Genomic DNA, 18313 nt, shown 5'->3' with positions numbered 1-18313 from the left:
TATCGTATCCATTATATAGGATTTAGCAGATACCGCAAAATTCCGGTGGAATTTGTCCAAGAAGATCGCCACAGGGCTGAGCAGGGGATCCCTAACCGAAACAATAGGCCTGCCCGGGGGGGGGGGGGGGGGGGGGGGCAGACGAGCTTTTATGAACTTTGGGTAAACAGTACAGCATTGGTGTTGTAGGAAACTTAGGGATGAGGAACGAATGTAGGCCCTTATCTATCACAACATTCACATATGCATTGTCTACCAAGACCCTCATACGCTTTTGAATATAATTTTTGGGATCAAGAGACGCCCCACATAATACCACCATATAGACACCCTATTAATCCAAATCACAAATACTCGTTCATCGGCTAATCGTATCGCTTATGCTGCAAGGAATATTATCATTGTTGGCATGATAGAAATGTTTGGGGACGAGCGATCGTAGTCTCGAGTGCTCGTCCCCATACATAGCTCGTTATGAAAGGAGCAAACGAGCGCCGATCAACGATGACCGGCGCTCGTTTGCACGGCCCACGTGTAAGTGGACCCTTAGCAATGTCAGATTGGTAGGGGTTCGACCGCTGGATGATGTGGTTGCCCACTGATCATACAATGGTGGCATATCCTATCGATGTATACCATCAATGTCTGTGCTGGGAAACCCCTGGATGGCAACTATAGCACTGTTCATCCTAATCTACCTGCTTCATGATTAAAACACTAAAAGTGTACAAAAGACATGTAGAATTATTCCCGCTCACAGCCGCAGGCTCTTCTATCTGAATCCTATAATTGGAGTTTACAGCGAGGACCCTCTACCCTTCTGGTCCAGCCATTATGCTTGTATTTCCCTGTAGAAGAATTGCGTGTGTTCAGGACCGCGCTTTTCCTTCATTTATGACCCGCATGGGTTTAATCTCAGCTGCTTCTTCCACAATTCCATCACATCATGGAGTCATGTAAATAAATCAAAGCATTCATTCATACGGCCGGGTCTCCATGGAAAAAATTTTTAGTTCTTCAGTACATTCCCTCCTCCGGTGTTATACTCCCGTCTTCCCATCCCGATCCTGACATTTTCAACAAATAGATTTAAGGCTATGTTCACACGGGGTATTTTGCCGAGTTTTTTGACGCGGAAACCGCGTCACAAAACTAGGCAGAAACGGCCCGAGAACGCCTCCCATTGATTTCAATGGGAGGCGTCGGCGTCTTTTTCCCGCGAGCAGTAAAACTGCCTCGCGGGAAAAAGAAGCGACATGCCCTATCTTCGGGCGCTTCCGCCTCCGACCTCCCATTGACTTCAATGGGAGGCAGGAGAAAGCGTATATCTCGCTGTTTTATGCCTGCGGCGCTCAATGGCCGCGGGCGAAAAACGGCCCGATAATTGCTGTTCACACGGAGTATTTTGGGGGAGGAATATCTGCCTCAAAATTCCGTTTGGAACTTTGAGGCAGATATTCCTCCCCCAAAATACTCCGTGTGAACATAGCCTTAAGGAGTTTTCCAGCCACTAAAAATTGATGGCCTATCCTCGGGATAGGCCATCAATAGCTGATGGGTCAGGGTCCGACTTTCGGGACCCTCGCCGATCAGCTGTTTTGAAGGGGGTACGAGCGAGCGCTGCTTCCCCTTCATTTCTTCTTGTTCACTGTGAACATTCGACACGAATTTAGCGGCGATTCACAGGTATTACAGCCGCCTTCTCCCATGGAAGTGAATAAGATGACGCTGCAATATCTGTGGATCGCCGCTACATGTGTGCTGAGGATTCACAGTGAGCAAGAAGAAATGAAGGGGAAGCAGCGCTCGAACGAGCGCTGCGGCCCCTTCAAAACAGCTGATCGGCGGCGCTCCTAGGAGCCGAACCCTGACCTATCAATTATTGATGGTTTATCCTGAGGATAGGCCATCAATTTTTAGTGGCTGGAAACCCCCCTTAACACTTCTACTGTGATTTTGCAGTCTGGTTCGCGCGACAGTCCGTCGAAAATCGGTACCGTTGGTAACTATGGGTTAGTTGAAGGCTGGACCCATTATATGGATTTCTGTATGCATTGCTATAAGACATGGCGTCATGCGACCGTTTGCGCCGCATCTCAATCATTTACGAAATCCAGCGTTTATAGCAGATCTGTGATCATAAGTCGCCTATAGACTGTAATTAACGTCTTAAAGGGGTTGAATGGGTTTGAAAAACAATTTTTAATTTCACCAGAGAAAAAATGGTCTCTGGCTCAGGAGGTCCCGGCATGTCCATGCAATACACAGATAGTCCACTGATTTCAATGGTAACGGTGTAATACCTATATGTCCCTGTGGTGGTGTTGCAGGGAAAATGAACACTTGATGTCAGATGATTGTCAGGGGTCCCAGCAACAGGACATCTGTGGCTGCCACACAGTTATGGGGGGGGGGGGGGGGAATCTGTGGCAGACACACTGTTATGGGGACATTTGTAACTGACACACTGTTATGGGGACATCTGTGGATTCCACATTGTTATGTGGATCTGTGGCCGACACACTGTTAGGAAATTTGTAGATGATAGTGTTATGGGGACATCTGTGGATGACACACTGTTATGGGGGTACCTGGGGTTGACGCACTGTTATAGGGACATCTGTGGGTGACACACTGTTATGGGGACATCTGTGGGTTACACACAGTTATGGGGACATCTGTGGCTGGCACACTGTTATGGGGACATCTGTGGCTGGCACACTGTTATGGGGGAATCTGTGGCTGACACTGTTATGGGGGAATCTGAGGGGGAAGGTTTATTTCTGACTGTAAGAATGCATCAAGTGCACATGTTTATTGCTCGATGGGGGTCTCTCTGATAACTGTGTTTCCCCGCTCGCATTATCTATCACCGCTCTCATTCTTATGCTGTAGGGAGCGGTTGCTAAGACCTGGTTGCTAAGGAAGCCCTACAGGCAGAAGGATAGCAGCGGACGGACGTGACGCAATGACTAAGGGGGCGTGGCCTACGCTGAGCATCTGCTGACTGCAGTCAGTGTAAACAAGGGAGGGAGGGAGAGACAGTCACTGACCATAGAGAGCAGAGAAAAGAGACTGCAGCCTGTGAGACAGCGCACACATAGAGAGCAGAGAAAAGAGACTGCAGCCTGTGAGACAGCACACACATAGAGAGCAGAGAAAAGAGACTGCAGCCTGTGAGACAGCACACACATAGAGTAAATACCTATAACTAGTGCAGTTCAAGGAGACTGCACAGAAAAGAGAGCACAAAAGGGACTGGAATGAGGGACTTCAGGGAACTGGAAGAGATTTCAGGAACTGGGGAAAGAGACAGCACAAGGGAAAGTCAGACTGCAGGGAGAGAGAATAGGACAAGGGGCTAAGAGAGTGACTGCTAGAAATAGACATCCGATACTGTAATTACTGGGTGGTAGATAAGAGACTGTCACGTAGTGTGAGACTGCAGAGAGAGCGGCAATAGAACCAGGGTCTAAGAGAGTGCTCAAAGTACTCCTCATAGTGTGTGATAGAGAGACCACAGGGTGATAGGTAAGAGACAGTCACAGTGTGAGACAGCAGAGGGAGCGTGAGATTGTGGGAAGGGAATAGAACAAGGGGTTAAGAGAGTGCTCAAAGTACTCTGCTAGAGAGAGACATCTGATATTGTGACCACAGGGTGAGAGATCTGAGACCGCCACACAGTGCTGACCAGGATAAGGGGGAAGGGTCCATGTGGTGGTGGGGGGCAGCCATGCCGTGCTAGGTGTCCAGGACCGGACACCAGAATGAGACAGCCGGAGAGAAGGAAAAATACCAAGAGACCGCTCGCATCCCAAGAGGAGAATGAGACGACAGAGAGTAAGATCAGAGCGCTTGTGTCTGTCTCTTATGTTTTCCCGTGAGATTTCCTATCATTTCCCTTTATTGTCCAGTTTAACCCTTTCTCTAGTGATTTCCAGGGTTTGGGTTGTAGCACAGATTCCCTAATCCAGAATTACAGGATTATAGGTCGGTTGTATTATCAGTTTTTTGTGGGTCGGACCTGGTATAGGGAGCAGAAAACACGGGGTTTACTGTTTATGGACCAGTCCCTTAATTAAGGACCTTACAGAAAGTCATAATAACATAAACCCATCCGCTGCATTATATCATGTAAATTTAAAGGGCTAGAACACGTCTTCTGCTATCGACCGTGATGGCATACAAATGCTCGCTACAAGCTAAAAGGTGTGAGTGTTTTCTTTCGTGCCAAGTAAGGGTTAATAGGGTACACGAGGGGTACAAACCAGGTAAAGATGGCAAAACGGGCGCGAAGTTTCTTGTCCCAGCAAGTAATGGGTTAATGCAGGAAGAGTATTCATGTATCACGGAGAGGGAAGGGTTAATGCGCCTGCAGGGCTGCTGTTGGGAATCTAGTGTGGCACATAATGGGTTCATACTGGCATGCAGCAAGTAGAGGGTTAATGGATGGATGGGACGAGTAGGTCAAAGCTGTGTAAAGTAATGGGTTAATATGGGGACCTGTGGAATTGTGGGATCACTGGAAGAAGGTAAGGGGTTAACGCCATGGCTATTCCTATATATCGGGCCAGCGCGTATGGCATTTAAAGGGTTAGCGTACAGACAGGTGCGTTTTTCCTCCTAAATCCTAACACATAAAGGGTTAATACGGTTATGTACATGCGGTGTGTTCGTCCGCTTGCGGCAGGTAATGGGTTAACGATATGGCAGGACAGGGAGGGAAACCATGGCACGTTATGGGTTAATACATCCGGAGTGTTTTTTTGTTTACCTTAAAATGTAAATAATGGGTTAATGGAGCACCAGAGTATGGTTGGTTAGGGGTTAATGGGGGATGGGTGACTTTGGCGCGCTCTGCGGTTTACAGGGAGTTAATCGGACATTGTGATCTTTCTCTCCGGTCACTTGACAAGCTGATGAAATGATGTGATGGAGAGATGAGGAGGGAGAGCGCCCCCTCTGGACATGTGGGAACTGACGATGTGACAGGAGGGCAGGGATGTAGTGTCTCACGTCACAGATGCCTCGGTGCCTATGTCACAGCTATGTGTGCTCCTGACTCATCAGACATAAGCGGGCACTGCCATCTCACGTGCCGCTCTCCACCATCATAACATCTCTCTGTTTGTTTATAGGTGACTTTAGACATGGCAGGAACGTGCCGCTTGGCAGTGCCAACACTCTTCTTCTTCGTGCCCCTCCTGCTCTGGTTAACGGACACCACACATGGATACAAGCCGGTTATCCTGGTCCACGGCCTTTTTGACAGTTCTGCCAACTTCAAATATCTGGTGGAGTACATTAACAAGGTAAGAGGAGGGGGCAGCGCGGAGAGTACTGCAGGATCTGTTACCGGTATGGAACTAATTGTATGTGCGAGATGAAGCAATGTGTCAGGAAGGAGGGCATGCTCAGCGGGTGTGCTGTGTGAGGGGAGGCTGGCACAGCTGCTATACCTATGAGAAGGGAGGCTGGCATAGTTGGTGTACCTAATGAGAAGGGAGACTGGCATAGATGGTGTACCTATGAGAAGGGAGGCTGCATAGCTGGTGTACCTATGAGAAGAGAGGCTGGCATAGATGGTGTACCTATGAGAAGAGAGGCTGGCATAGTTGGTGTACCTATGAGAAGGGAGGCTGGCATAGTTGGTGTACCTATGAGAAGGGAGACTGGCATAGATGGTGTACCTATGAGAAGGGAGACTGGCATAGATGGTGTACCTATGAGAAGGGAGGCTGGCATAGTTGGTGTACCTAAGAGAAGGGAGACTGGCATAGATGGTGTACCTATGAGAAGGGAGACTGGCATAGTTGGTGTACCTATGAGAAGGGAGGCTGGCATAGTTGGTGTACCTATGAGAAGAGAGGCTGGCATAGATGGTGTACCTATGAGAAGAGAGGCTGGCATAGATGGTGTACCTATGAGAAGAGAGGTTGGCATAGTTGGTGTACCTATGAGAAGGGAGGCTGGCATAGTTGGTGTACCTATGAGAAGGGAGGCTGGCATAGTTGGTGTACCTATGAGGAAAGCCTGGCATAGTTGTTGTACCTATGAGGAGAGGCTGGCATAGTTGTTGTACCTATGAGAAGAGAGGCTGGCATAGTTGGTGTACCTATGAGGAAAGCCTGGCATAGTTGTTGTACCTATGAGAAGAGAGGCTGACATAGTTGTTGTACCTATGAGAAGAGAGGCTGCATAGTTGTTGTACCTATGAGAAGAGAGGCTGCATAGTTGTACCTATGAGAAGAGAGGCTGACATAGTTGTTGTACCTATGAGAAGAGAGGCTGGCATAGTTGGCGTACCTATGAGAAGAGAGGCTGGCATAGCAGGTGTACCTATGAGAAGAGAGGCTGGCATAGATGGTGTACCTATGAGAAGAGAGGCTGGCATAGATGGTGTACCTATGAGAAGGGAGCCTGGCATAGCAGGTGTACCTATGAGAAGAGAGGCTGGCATAGATGGTGTACCTATGAGAAGGGAGGCTGGCATAGCTGGTGTCAGAGCTCTTTGCCATTTATAAGGGTGAAAACTCACTGGCATATTTGAGGATGGGGGCGCTCTTACACTTCTGAAGATCGGGGGCTCTGGCATGTGTGAAGATGGAGGCTCGCTTGGATATATGAGCATGGGGGCTCTTTGGCATGTATAAGGAGGGGCTGGGTGCAGCTGGGCATTTCTGAGGCTGGTACCAGTGATGGCTTCATTAGAGTGGCGTGGGATCCTGCCATGGCTGCATGTTGGGGATTATTAGGGAGCTGCAGGACTCGTGTTCTTAAGACAATCAGTAAAGTGGAATCTGCTAGCCGGCGTCTGACTTTCATGTGACTTCCCTTTTTTCTGACCGCAGTCTCACCCGGGCACCAATATCTCCGTGCTGGACTTGTTTGACCACAGGGCGAGTCTGCAGCCCCTCTGGAAACAAGTGATGGGATTCCGGGAGGTGATCTACCCGATAATGCAGAATGCTGGAAAGGAAGGCGTTCACCTGATATGTTATTCACAAGGTGAGGACTACTGCACCCAGCATCCTGCAGCAGACCTCATACCCAGTGATGGCATCACTTCTCACGACTAGCATTAGTTTTCCATTCAATAATCTATATCTAATGAGCTTTACATTAAGAGTTGCCATCCCCAGGACTTGTGTAAGGGTCGATTTAAAGGTCATCTGTCACTGGTGCCCTAATACTGCCAGCCCCTTAGCGTTATTCAGTAGTGGGCACATGCAGTTTGTCAGTGCATATGAGAGCCGGCGCTGCAGAGTTAGTAAAACTAATAACGCCTATCATTGTAGTCTATAGACAACCTGTCCCGGGGATGGGTTCATTGGCGTCCATTGTCGCCTATGGAATAATCCTAATGGTGTTAGTGGGTGGACGGACCCTTTAAACCCATGATCGCCAACCTTTGGCTTTCCAGCTTCTGCGACCATTCCTGGGAGATTAGAGATTAGCGGTCTAGTAGGGATTACCATAGAGGTGATTGATGCCTTCGAACCTTTTCCTGCTCGCTCCGGCTCCGCCTTCTAACCCATCACATGACCACTAATGATCCTCTGATGCATGAAGTAGACCCGGCTGACTCTCATACACGGGGGCGTTATTCCGTTTTTTTTTTTTCTCTTTGCCTCTGTGCATCACGTGGCGGCTCAGACATCCAGTTCTTCAGGGTAATCTCATTCCTAAATTCACAGTCATCTGACAGGTCACGTGGATACGCCTAGAAACATGAACACAATAACTCCACCTCTCCATATACACATATATCATGTCAGGACAGTAGGTGGTGCCTTAAAAGGCCATCTGACAGCTGCCGTTAGACCGGAGTATTATATAAGACTGGCATGGTGATGCCCCCTGTATAGCTGCCTGCACAGCTTACAGCATGCCCTGGCTATCCTACTAAATCCCGCAACCAATCTTACGTTTATTGTGTACAGCAAACTGACGTCTACTGTCAGGTGAGGAAACGGGGACCCGTCAACCTGTCCAATCCTATTGTTTCCCCTGAGATAAGCGGCGCCAAAGGGGAACTGTCAGACGCTTATCACTGCTGGATGTTACATACCGATTCAACGTTCCCAAATATAAACTGTTTGCGGGAGAGCGCTATAGGTTGAACATCTACATCGTGTGTTTGGCCAGCGTCAGACGACCGTATCGTCGCCGTCCTTCGCCTCGATCTGGTCTTCTTAACATTTATGTTTCATACATGCCTTGTCTCCCTCTGTCTGCAGGAGGACTGATCTGTCGGGGGCTCTTGGAGACTATACCAGACCACAACGTGGACACGTTCATCTCGCTGTCCTCTCCTCAGATGGGACAGTATGGAGGTCAGACTCGTTTACTTGTAATCAATATGACGATCAACTTGTAGCATCCATATGACGTTGCCCTCGGTGCATGAAAAAAATCACAATTGCATTTGTCCATGGGAGCCGTTTTGGGAACGTTTCCTAGAACTGGATGTTTAAAGGAACACTACAGGCAAAACCGATACAGTGTGAAATGATGTGTTGGGGCTGAGTGGGAGGGGCATGACACCGGAATCTTTCAATCTCCGTCCTGCACTAGACATAATACAGTTTATCAGTTTTGCCCGGAGTTTTCCTTTTAAACATCAGTTCTAGGAAACGTTCTAAAACTTCTCCTATGGAAAAACACAGTTATGTTTTCTGTGTTACGTGAACCACGTGGATCTCTCAATCAGAATTGTCTGATTAGAATACAGCACCTGTTCTAGGAGGGCATTCAGTGGGTAAAATGGCACGCACTAGTTTGACAGGCCAGCACCACCTTGTCTATGGGCTGTGTTTGGTATTGCAGTATTCACTTGAATGGAGCTGATCTGCAATACCAGATACGGCCTACGCACAAGAGTGGTGCTGTTTTGGAGAAAATGCTGAGCTTTTTCCTGATCTCATACCCCTTGAAGTTTTATTAGGACATCCAAGAGATTTTTATTACGGTCATTAAGGGGCCCTATTTTACAGCACCAACTTTTTACAGCACTGTGGATGACACTCGGCACGGGTGTTTCGTCGCATGTAGAGCAGGTGCCCGGCTGTGTAATGACATCTGGGCTCTCGCTGTAGTGGCTGGGAGCGGGGGTACTTCCGATCCCGGCTGTTTGAGGCCCCATTCACACGAGTGTAAAATCAGACGTGCGCCAGACCAACGCGCTGGATCGCCGGAGGCAAGGATAGGTCAGTATAGGTTTATTTATTTTGTTTCCAGCCCCAAATAAAAAAATGTTCACATCCCGGATAACCCTTTTAGTCATTAAAGGCTATGTAAACCTTTAAAAGGCATAAACAGGTCAGTCCGCGTGATTAGTGCAACTTTCTAAATAGTTTTTAATAAAAAAATATTTTTAGTTTTTTTTTAGATACAGCTGCTCTGTATTCTCTATACAGAACAGCTGTATCTTTTGCTAAATCCTGTTCCCGTCGGGTCCGCGGGTCCGGCATATCTCTGACAGTTCATGACTTAGATGTGATAGATCCTGTGTGTCCGCGGACTGACGGATTCAGGTAATAACCAACGATACGGCTGCTCTGTATAGAGAATCTCAAAAACAATTTTTTTTTAAAATAAAAACTATTGAGAAAGTTGCGCCAATCACGCGGACTGACCTTTTTTATTAAAAAAAATAAAATAAATTAAATTGCCTTTCAAAGGTCTACATAGACTTTAAGGCCCAAAATAGGACGACCACTAAAGGGTTAAATGAAGAACTTGCCTTAATAACGAAGCCTGATTGTTCTGCAGATCTATAACGGGTCACAGATGAGTCTCTAATGACCGTTTTATGCTGGGAAGGAACACATGTATTATTAATATAATATACAACATATATATATATATATATATACACAGCAGGAGATGTCTGACCGCAGCAGATAGCCGCTCTGTGTAAAACGTGAAGTGTAATAATGCCGTGTAATACCAAGCAATTTTGCTTCTGTATAAATAATAGATCATATAATAACCTTGGTTGCCGTGTCATCCCTTAAAGGGAAAGTCTATCAAGCCATGGTCTTCTGATATGTCATAGACAAAGATGTCAGAAGATCAGATTTTGGGCGTACTTCCCCTTTAAATTGTTGCCGCATGTAACCAGCATAATTAAACCCATTCACTCAGAGCCGTTATCTTTTATATGTCCGGAATAAAGAGCAGCGCTGACTTGTGTCGTGATGGATTGTATGTATAATAACGGACTTGCTTTCATGTTCCAGACACAGATTATCTGCGGTATTTGTTCCCCACGTATGTGAAATCCAATCTCTACAGATTCTGCTACACGCAGTTTGGTCAGGGCATCTCCATCTGCAATTTCTGGAACGGTAAGATATCCGCCCGCCCATGGCAGCGACGTGAAGAGTGGAGGTCACACAAGTCAGTTTTTTAAGGGGCCGTCTTCTTTGGACATCGGGGCGTTTTTAATACTTTCACTAGCTGGGCGCTCTGATGAGAAGTAACATCCTCTTCTCTTCAGAACGCCCAGCTTGTGACAGTGCAGATCTGTGACGTCACTCATAGGTCCTGCATCGTGACGGCCACATCGGCACCAGAGGCTACAGTTGATTCTGCAGCAGCATCAGCGTTTGCAGGTAAGTCGATCTTACCTGCAAACGCTGATGCTGCTGCAGAATCAACTGTAGCCTCTGCTGCCGATGTGGCCGTCACGATGCAGGACCTGTGAGTGACGTCACAGATCTGCACTGCCAGAAGCTGGGCGTTCTGAAGAGAAGAGGATGTTACTTCTCATCAGAGCGCCCAGCTAGTGAAAGTATTAAAAACGCCCCGATGTACGCACATAATACACGCCCACTTGGACTTTTACTTTTAAACACACCCACTTGGACTTTTGCAAGCCTCATTTGCATAATTACAAAAATGGTCATAACTTGGCCAAAAATGCTCGTTTTTTAAAAATAAAAACGTTACTGTAATCTACATTGCAGCGCCGATCTGCTGCAATAGCAGATAGGGGTTGCAAAATCTGGTGACAGAGCCTCTTTAAGATATTTAGGGGGTGGCCCTCCCGATAAGGACGCCGGGGTCACACCGTGCAGGGTCTGTTGCATTTTGATTTTAACCAATCCAAAAAGAGGGCAACTATAATATTACGGTAAATTCCTTTCATCCGACATGAGATCGTCCAGAAAGTCTGATAATCTGGCACAGCCTGCAATTTAATCTAGAAGAATTTTACAAGCATATGAGAATTTTTTTTTTGGTTTACTTTAAACTTTCCTGCCGTAGGTTCTCAACCCTTGGGTTTAATTCACACAGGGTTTCTTTTTGCAGGCAGAAAAAATCTGCCTCAAAACGCCTTCAGGAATTTTGAGGCAGATTTTGAATTGCCGGCGTTATTTTGACGCTTTTTTTTTTTTTTTTTTTTTTTAAAGTTTAAAACGAGCGCCGCAGGTTTTTTCTGCCTCCCATTGATTTCAATGGGAGGGTCAGAGGGGATAACGGTTTGAGGAAAGAGCGCACCACTTTTCTTTTTTTTTTTTTTTTTTTTTTTTTTTTTCCTCTCCCATTTGCAATTAATGGAGCACAATTTGGGCCTTTTTGGTTCCAACGCGGTTTCCGCATCCAAATCGGCGCCAAAAAACTCCGTGTGAATATCTCATGATCCAGTACTATCCCATAACAGGTCTCATGGATGCCGGATTAAAGGATTTTTTGGGGTATTTTTTTGGATATTGTTTTCAGATTTTTAGTAGTTGAATGAATGTAATTTTTTTTTATTTTTTTATTCAAAGCTTTATAGAAATTATTTGTAAACCAGGGATTCTGGAAAAAACAAAAGTCAATTTTTAAATGTAGATTTTTCTCTTTTCAGATCCACATCACCACGACATGTACATCAATAGCAGCGATTTCTTAGCGCCTATAAACTCCGAAAGGCCAGAACCGAACACAACAGGTAATTGCGCTTGTAATATGGAGAAAAAGCCACCCCATAAGTCTCCACGGGGTCCCCTAAATGACACATGAATCCTTTATTTCTACCGTCTGCGTCCAGCATCTTGTATGTGATGTGTCCCTCTGCCTGTACAAGAATTGATTTTCACACTCCCCTCCCCCACAGATTGGAAGAAAAACTTCCTGCGTCTTCGCCAGTTAGTCCTTATTGGCGGTCCCAGTGATGGCGTCATCACACCGTGGGAGTCCAGGTACGGCGAGGTCGTGGCTTGTGAGTGTATAGCTGTACATCTAGCGTCCTCTCATGTCGCCACTTTTTGTCTTTTCAGCCACTTTGGATTCTACGATGAAAATGAGACGGTGCTGGAAATGAAACGGCAGAAGGTTCGTCCTATCAAAAACTAACGGGAGTACTTATGTCCATGAAATGACCAATGAAGATCATCTCAATTAGCCCCTCCCCTCAACTTCTTATCCAGACTTTTCTGGTTTTCTATGCCAGCCATACACATTTGATGCCCCGTGTGTGCCACCTTATACATGTAGCTCACCTTGGCCAAGCATGCATGTTTATTTCAATTAAAAGAGGGGCAACAAAGGATCGGGCATGGTGAAAACCATTCAAATATGCTTGTCCTATAAATATAAGATGAGATAAGCGGCTGTCAGACACCTGAGACTCCGTTTATCTCTGTGGAACTGCAGGATTGGACAAGGAAAAGTCCAAAATGTCAAATCTTAGTTTGCCGTGACAGCCGACATCGGGGGACGGTCTGGCTTTCCTCTAATATCTATGGCCAGCATTAGGAGTCAGGGCTGCAGGGAAGTGTCATGTGACCCCAAGAATGGTTTAGAGGCTGCGCAGGGGGAGGGGCTTATATGTTATAGTGATGTCATTGCGCCCCCTAGTTCAGTATTAATAATGCATCTGTAATCTACCATATTGTAAAGGGACTTGTATTTATGACCGTCTCCATGCGAGGTGGTCGGGAGTACGGAAACAGCCAAGCGCCAGCCACCTCATCAGACCGTGGCCTGACGAGCGGCAAGATCCGGACAAGCTAGGATGGGGGTCAGGGGCCCTTTCTAGAGATAGGTGCAGGTTCCAGAGGGGGGACCCACATCTGTCGGACATTTATGTCATATCCTGTGGATATACAGAGATAGGAATACCCCTTTAATCATTATATAAGGAACAGTTCTGAAACTTTCTGATAATTTGTTTTAATGCCTCACCCTTGTCAAGACCTCTGCTTGCTGTTAGTGAATGAAAATATTCTTGTTTTCTATCCAGAGCCTGTACTGTCCTGCTCACGCAGTTGCAGGACTAGTTATAAAAGAGACCTGACACACTGTAACAAGCCATGCACCTGTGTGAGCAGCACAATTGGACAGGAAGAGGTTTCCTTAAGGCTTCAGGCAAACTGAGAGCAAGAAATGATGACTTTTCTGTCATTTTTATATTTTCCCCCCTTCTTGTTCCTCTCAGGTGTATCAGGATGACAGCTTTGGTCTACGTACAATGGACAAAAGAGGAGCCGTCGCTGTTTACTCTGTGCCTGACGTCATGCACACAATGTGGCACTCCAACGAGACCGTTTTCAACGAATGCATCGAGAAGTGGCTGACCTAACGGCGCGGCGCTCTACAGAGGGATTAGATGACGCCTCTCGTCTTCTCCCTCCAATCTAATGCGGATTGACCTGGACTCATGACACCTCAGTGTTCATCTTCCCCTGTCTGTCGTGGTTTGGTCCGCTGCTCCGGTCACTCCAGGGACTTACTCCACCCCAGACCTCCCACACACTGTAGGCTGCTGTTTTTACCTCCCAGCATTAGTCTCCAGTCTGTAGCTGTGGAAGGATATCGGGTACTTTTAAACCCCCCCCCCCCCCCCCCCAACCTGACTTTCTGGAAGGCGGAATGTTTTCTGTTTGTATCCTTTTTTTAACAATGAAAGATGAATTTTAGGAAACTGTTTGCACAATGGGGGGGGGTGGGGGTGGTCTATTCTTAAAGAAGTACATACAGAACAAACAGGGATCCTCTACCTCCGCCGCCAATCCACTGCTGTCACATTTTGGGCTAACAGGGTGCTTTTTATCGTCCCTTCATGGGCAGACAAAGGAACGTTTACTAAGTGTCTTCTTGGCCCATGGACTTTTGGGTGCTGAAGTCGTGGGATCTTCATGGTACACAAACACCATACTTGGCTCTTACATACTGTAGAGTAGACAATTTGTGAGATGATCCAATAGTAACCGATTGTGGGTGGGTGTATATATATATATATTATATAACATGTACACTGAATGGCCACTCCATTAGAGACCCCCCATCTAGTAGCGTGTTGGACCTCCTTTGACCTTCGGAGCCGCAGCAATTCGTCGTGACAGATTCCACGCGGTGATTAAGTCGTTCTGCAGGAATATCGGCTCGTGCGGACAGGATCGCGTCTCGCAGTTGCTTGTAAAGCGTCCCTCTGTCATGGGGTAAATAGCGGCCATGAAGCGATGGACTTGGTCGGCCACGATGCGAAGGTAAGCCCCACTGGTATCAAAGAAGCCAGGGTGCACCAAGAAAACATCACTCCACCAGCCTGAACTGTTCACAACTGACAGGAACGGTTCATTGATTCATGCTGCCTGCGCCAAAGTCTGACCCTCCCGTCAGCATGGCGCCACGGATATACCTGTATTCATTTGACAGGCAATGTTTTCCACTGCTCTGTGATCTTATTTTGCGCTCTTTTGCCCACCGGAGTCTTGTTTTTCTGTTTCCCTTAGACAGCAATGGCTCTCGCACTGGTCGTCTGCTGTTATAGCCATCAGTGCTGAGGAACGACGAGTTGTGCGTTCGGACTCGCCAGTCGGGGCACCAGCGTTGTATTCGGCTGTGGTTTGCTTGACTGTGCAGCGCCTGCACGCAAGAACGATTCTTCACATCCTCCTCTGACCCCTTTTCGCTTGATGTTTTTACTCGATCTCACCATTCTTAGTAAACTGTCCACACCAATGCACGAGAAAACCCCACAAGGTTGGCAGTTTATTTTTAATACCGGCCCCCGGTTAGTCTCGCACCGATGACCGTGCCTCGTCCGAAGTCGCTCGATTTTCACATTCTAATGTGGATTTAAACAGAAATTGATCCACAGAAAACCTACTCGCTTGTCTTTGTTTTTCCTCCGGGGTGACGTGTCTAATTTCCATACAAGGAAGCTCCGGGGTCTCTAATAGTGGCCATATAGTGTATATGAATAAATAGTTCTGGGTCCCATTACGTCGTACAGGTGGCCACACAGTCAGCTGTGTACACCATTCCAACCATTTTTATTTTTTTTTATACGCAGAGGTAGTAGTGATACATATCTAGAAGGGTTAGAGAACACCGAGTAACACGACAGGTTTTGTTTGTAGCCATGTCCGCAGCTCTGTAAATGAGCTGTATACTCCAAACGGTAGGAGATTTTATTTTTTTAATTGACTTTAAAAAGATGCTTAGTTTTTTATTTTAGATGCGGAGGGATAAAAAATGGTTGTGAAAGTGTTAACTGTGATTAATTTTATTTCAATGAAGACTATTATAGGGGATCTGTCAGGAATCCGAACAGGGGGCAGCATAGGGTAGAGGGAGGCTTGATCCAGTATGTAAAAAGCTGAACTCAAAAAGCAGGACTCACAGGCTCTCTATATGTTTGCAGGAGAAGCAGGACTCACAGGCTCTCTCTATATGTTTGCAGGAGAAGCAGGACTCACAAACTCTCTCTATATGTTTGCAGGAGAAGAAGGACTCACAGGCTCTCTCTATATGTTTGCGGGAGAAGCAGGACTCACAGGCTTTCTCTATGTGTGTTTGGGGGAAGCAGGACTCACAGGCTCTCTCTATGAGTGGGTGGGAGAAGGACTCACAGGCTTTTTCTATGAGTGGGTGGGAGAAGGACTCACAGGCTTTTTCTATAACTCCTGGCAGCAGTTAAGCAGCTTTTAATATGAAAATTGTGAATCAAATCATAGAAAACTATATATATATCCCCGAGCTCAGCATCTCCGCCTCTATTCTATGCTGCCCTCAGATAGAAGACCTGACAGATCCAGCGGGGTTATGAATGGTGTCTCTGGCCGCAGTGTTGCCTCCGCAGTGTGTGAGCAGTTGAACGGGGAGCTGAACTATCCCTGTGTTTGCTGCAAAAAAATAAAAAAAAGCCCTCATCAATGCAATGTCCCCTCCGCTCAATGGAAATTGGGGCAGCAATTTTTTTTATACCTTTCTAAAAAGTTTGTCAGGTTCGTGTTTTCACAAGACTGGACCGGGAAGCTCAGGACGTGGGTTATTTATGTATTTATAATCCTTGAAGACGCACCGATATGGTACCCAAGGCACAAGAGCTGACACTCCTGGACACGAGGGATTGTGTTAGCCGGGACACGTCAGGGAGTTTACTGCCCATTTCTGCTTTTTTATGGCTGTTTGTTGTGTTCAATAAAACATTTCTGCATTTAACTGGTCACGTTTATATTTGTTTTACAAGCCAACGCTGACTGCGCTATGACTGATTCATCACGGACCTGTCACCATGACGTTTGATAGACACGACGTGCACTTTATTGGGGATGTGGGGAGGACTCGCCTCTACATCCGTAAGAAACAAGAGGAAGGATTGCCTGAAATGAAATCACTGATTTGTGCCTATGTCTACCTTTTTGTTTTCAGAAACAGCGCCACTCTTGTCCACTGGTTGTGTTTAGTATTGCAACTTGGATCCTAGAACAGACACAGCCTGTGGACCAGAGCGGCGCTGTTTCTGAGGAAAAAATAGACCCTTCTTTCTAATCTTATACAACCTTGTAATAGAGCATGGTCCGCAGCGAGAAATCTATAGGGGGTGCAGGGGTACCATAGCAGTCACAACCTGCCCCTAGTCCTGAGGGGAACAGGTCCATCCCCCCCCACCACCCAAATAAAGCTTTGAAAGCACAATTGCTTATCATGATACGTGAACATAGGATGAAATGAGAAGGGGATTGGCCCCCATAAAGCTTTTGCAAGATCTTCAATTCTTCAAGTCTTTCTAGATATGCAGCAATATGATAGGGGTGTAATATGGCCGCATTTTAGTGACTATTAGGGTACATTCACACGCACTAATTACGGACGTAATTCGGGCGTTTTTGCCCCGAATTACGTACGAAAATAGCGCCTCAATAAAGTTGACAAACATCTGCCCATTGAAAGCAATGGGCAGACGTTTGGTCGTAATTGGAGCCGTTATTCATTGACTCCAATGAATAGCAGCGCCAATTACGTCCGTAATGGACGCGGCGTTCAAGCGCCTGCACATGCCGTTACGGCTGAAATTACGGGGATGTTTTCAGGCGGAAACATCCCGGTAATTTCAGCCGTTACGGACGCTGTCGTGTGAACATACCCTTAGTGTATGTTTACACAGCTTACTAAAAAAAAGTCTGAAAATACGGCGCTGATTTCAAGGGAAAACATCTGCTGATTTTCAGCCGTTTTTTTTTTTAGCAACTCGCATTTTTCGCTGCGTTTTTTACGGCCGTTTTTGGAGCTGTTTTTCAATAGTCAATGAAAATCCGCTCCAAAAACGGCTCAAGAAGTGACATGCACTTATTCGTGGGTGTTTTTAAATGCGGCCGTTTTTCAAAACGGCCGCGTAACAAAACGGCCCGTTGGAAAAGAACGCTGTTTTTCCCATTTAAATCAATGGGCAGGTGTTTGAAGGTGTTCTGCTTCCAATTTTTCGGCTATTTACAGCCCAAAAAACGGCCGAAAATAAGCCGTGTGAACATACCCTGAGGGTATGTTCACATGCAGTGTTTTCAGGCGTATTTTGGGGCGTTTACGCCTAAAAAACGCCTGAAAAAACGGTAGCTGAACGACTACAAACATCTGCCCATTGAAAGCAATGGGAAAAACAGCATTTAGTTCATACGGGCGTCTTTTTACGCCTCTGTTTTAAAAAACGGAGCATAAAAAGAAGTAGCATGTCACTTCTTGAGGCCTTTTTTGGAGCTGATTTTCCGTTGAACACTATGAAAAACGCCTCAAAAGAAGCTCCAAGCTTCATTTTCAGCTTCAAAAACGCCTGAAAATCAGAGGCCGTTTTCTCTGACAACCGCTTCGTATTTTCAGACGTTTTTGAGTTTGCGTGTGAACATAGCCTTACGTCTGCAAGACCAAGACAACTATGAACTGTGACTTGCAGCCGTAAAACAGTCACAAAAATTTGGCCATATTACGACCAAGTGAAACATACAGACGCATGAGGTCCAATTCCGTAAGAAGATGAGGAACCTATCAATTTGTTTACGGAGCGTGGATGGGAAGCGGAGACATCGGCAAGACCAAG

At 46.4% G+C, this 18313-nt stretch overlaps 1 protein-coding gene across 1 annotated transcript; it reads left to right on the top strand.

Moving 5' to 3' along the window:
• The first annotated feature begins 2457 nt into the window (after positions 1-2457).
• On the top strand, positions 2458-16443 carry PPT2 (palmitoyl-protein thioesterase 2). Its single transcript, XM_075836435.1, has 9 exons — positions 2458-3840; positions 5139-5312; positions 6852-7008; positions 8241-8336; positions 10245-10352; positions 11861-11944; positions 12110-12194; positions 12273-12327; positions 13433-16443. The coding sequence occupies exons 1-9, from the start codon at positions 3826-3828 to the stop codon at positions 13574-13576; spliced, it is 918 nt and encodes a 305-aa protein (XP_075692550.1). The 5' UTR covers positions 2458-3825; the 3' UTR covers positions 13577-16443.
• The last annotated feature ends 1870 nt before the right edge of the window (positions 16444-18313 follow it).

The sequence above is a fragment of the Rhinoderma darwinii genome, chromosome 8, assembly GCF_050947455.1.
Source record: "Rhinoderma darwinii isolate aRhiDar2 chromosome 8, aRhiDar2.hap1, whole genome shotgun sequence".
Taxonomy (NCBI): Eukaryota; Metazoa; Chordata; class Amphibia; order Anura; family Rhinodermatidae; genus Rhinoderma; species Rhinoderma darwinii.
The sequence above is the reverse complement of the archived record's forward strand: the minus strand, read 5'-3'. Positions and strand labels throughout refer to the sequence as shown.

Bases quoted from the DNA above. Each gene is read 5' to 3' on its own strand.
- PPT2 (XM_075836435.1), top strand. The intron at 8,337-10,244 runs GTCAGACTCGTT...TTCATGTTCCAG, and splicing joins TCAGATGGGACAGTATGGAG to ACACAGATTATCTGCGGTAT. The intron at 10,353-11,860 runs GTAAGATATCCG...TTCTCTTTTCAG, and splicing joins CATCTGCAATTTCTGGAACG to ATCCACATCACCACGACATG.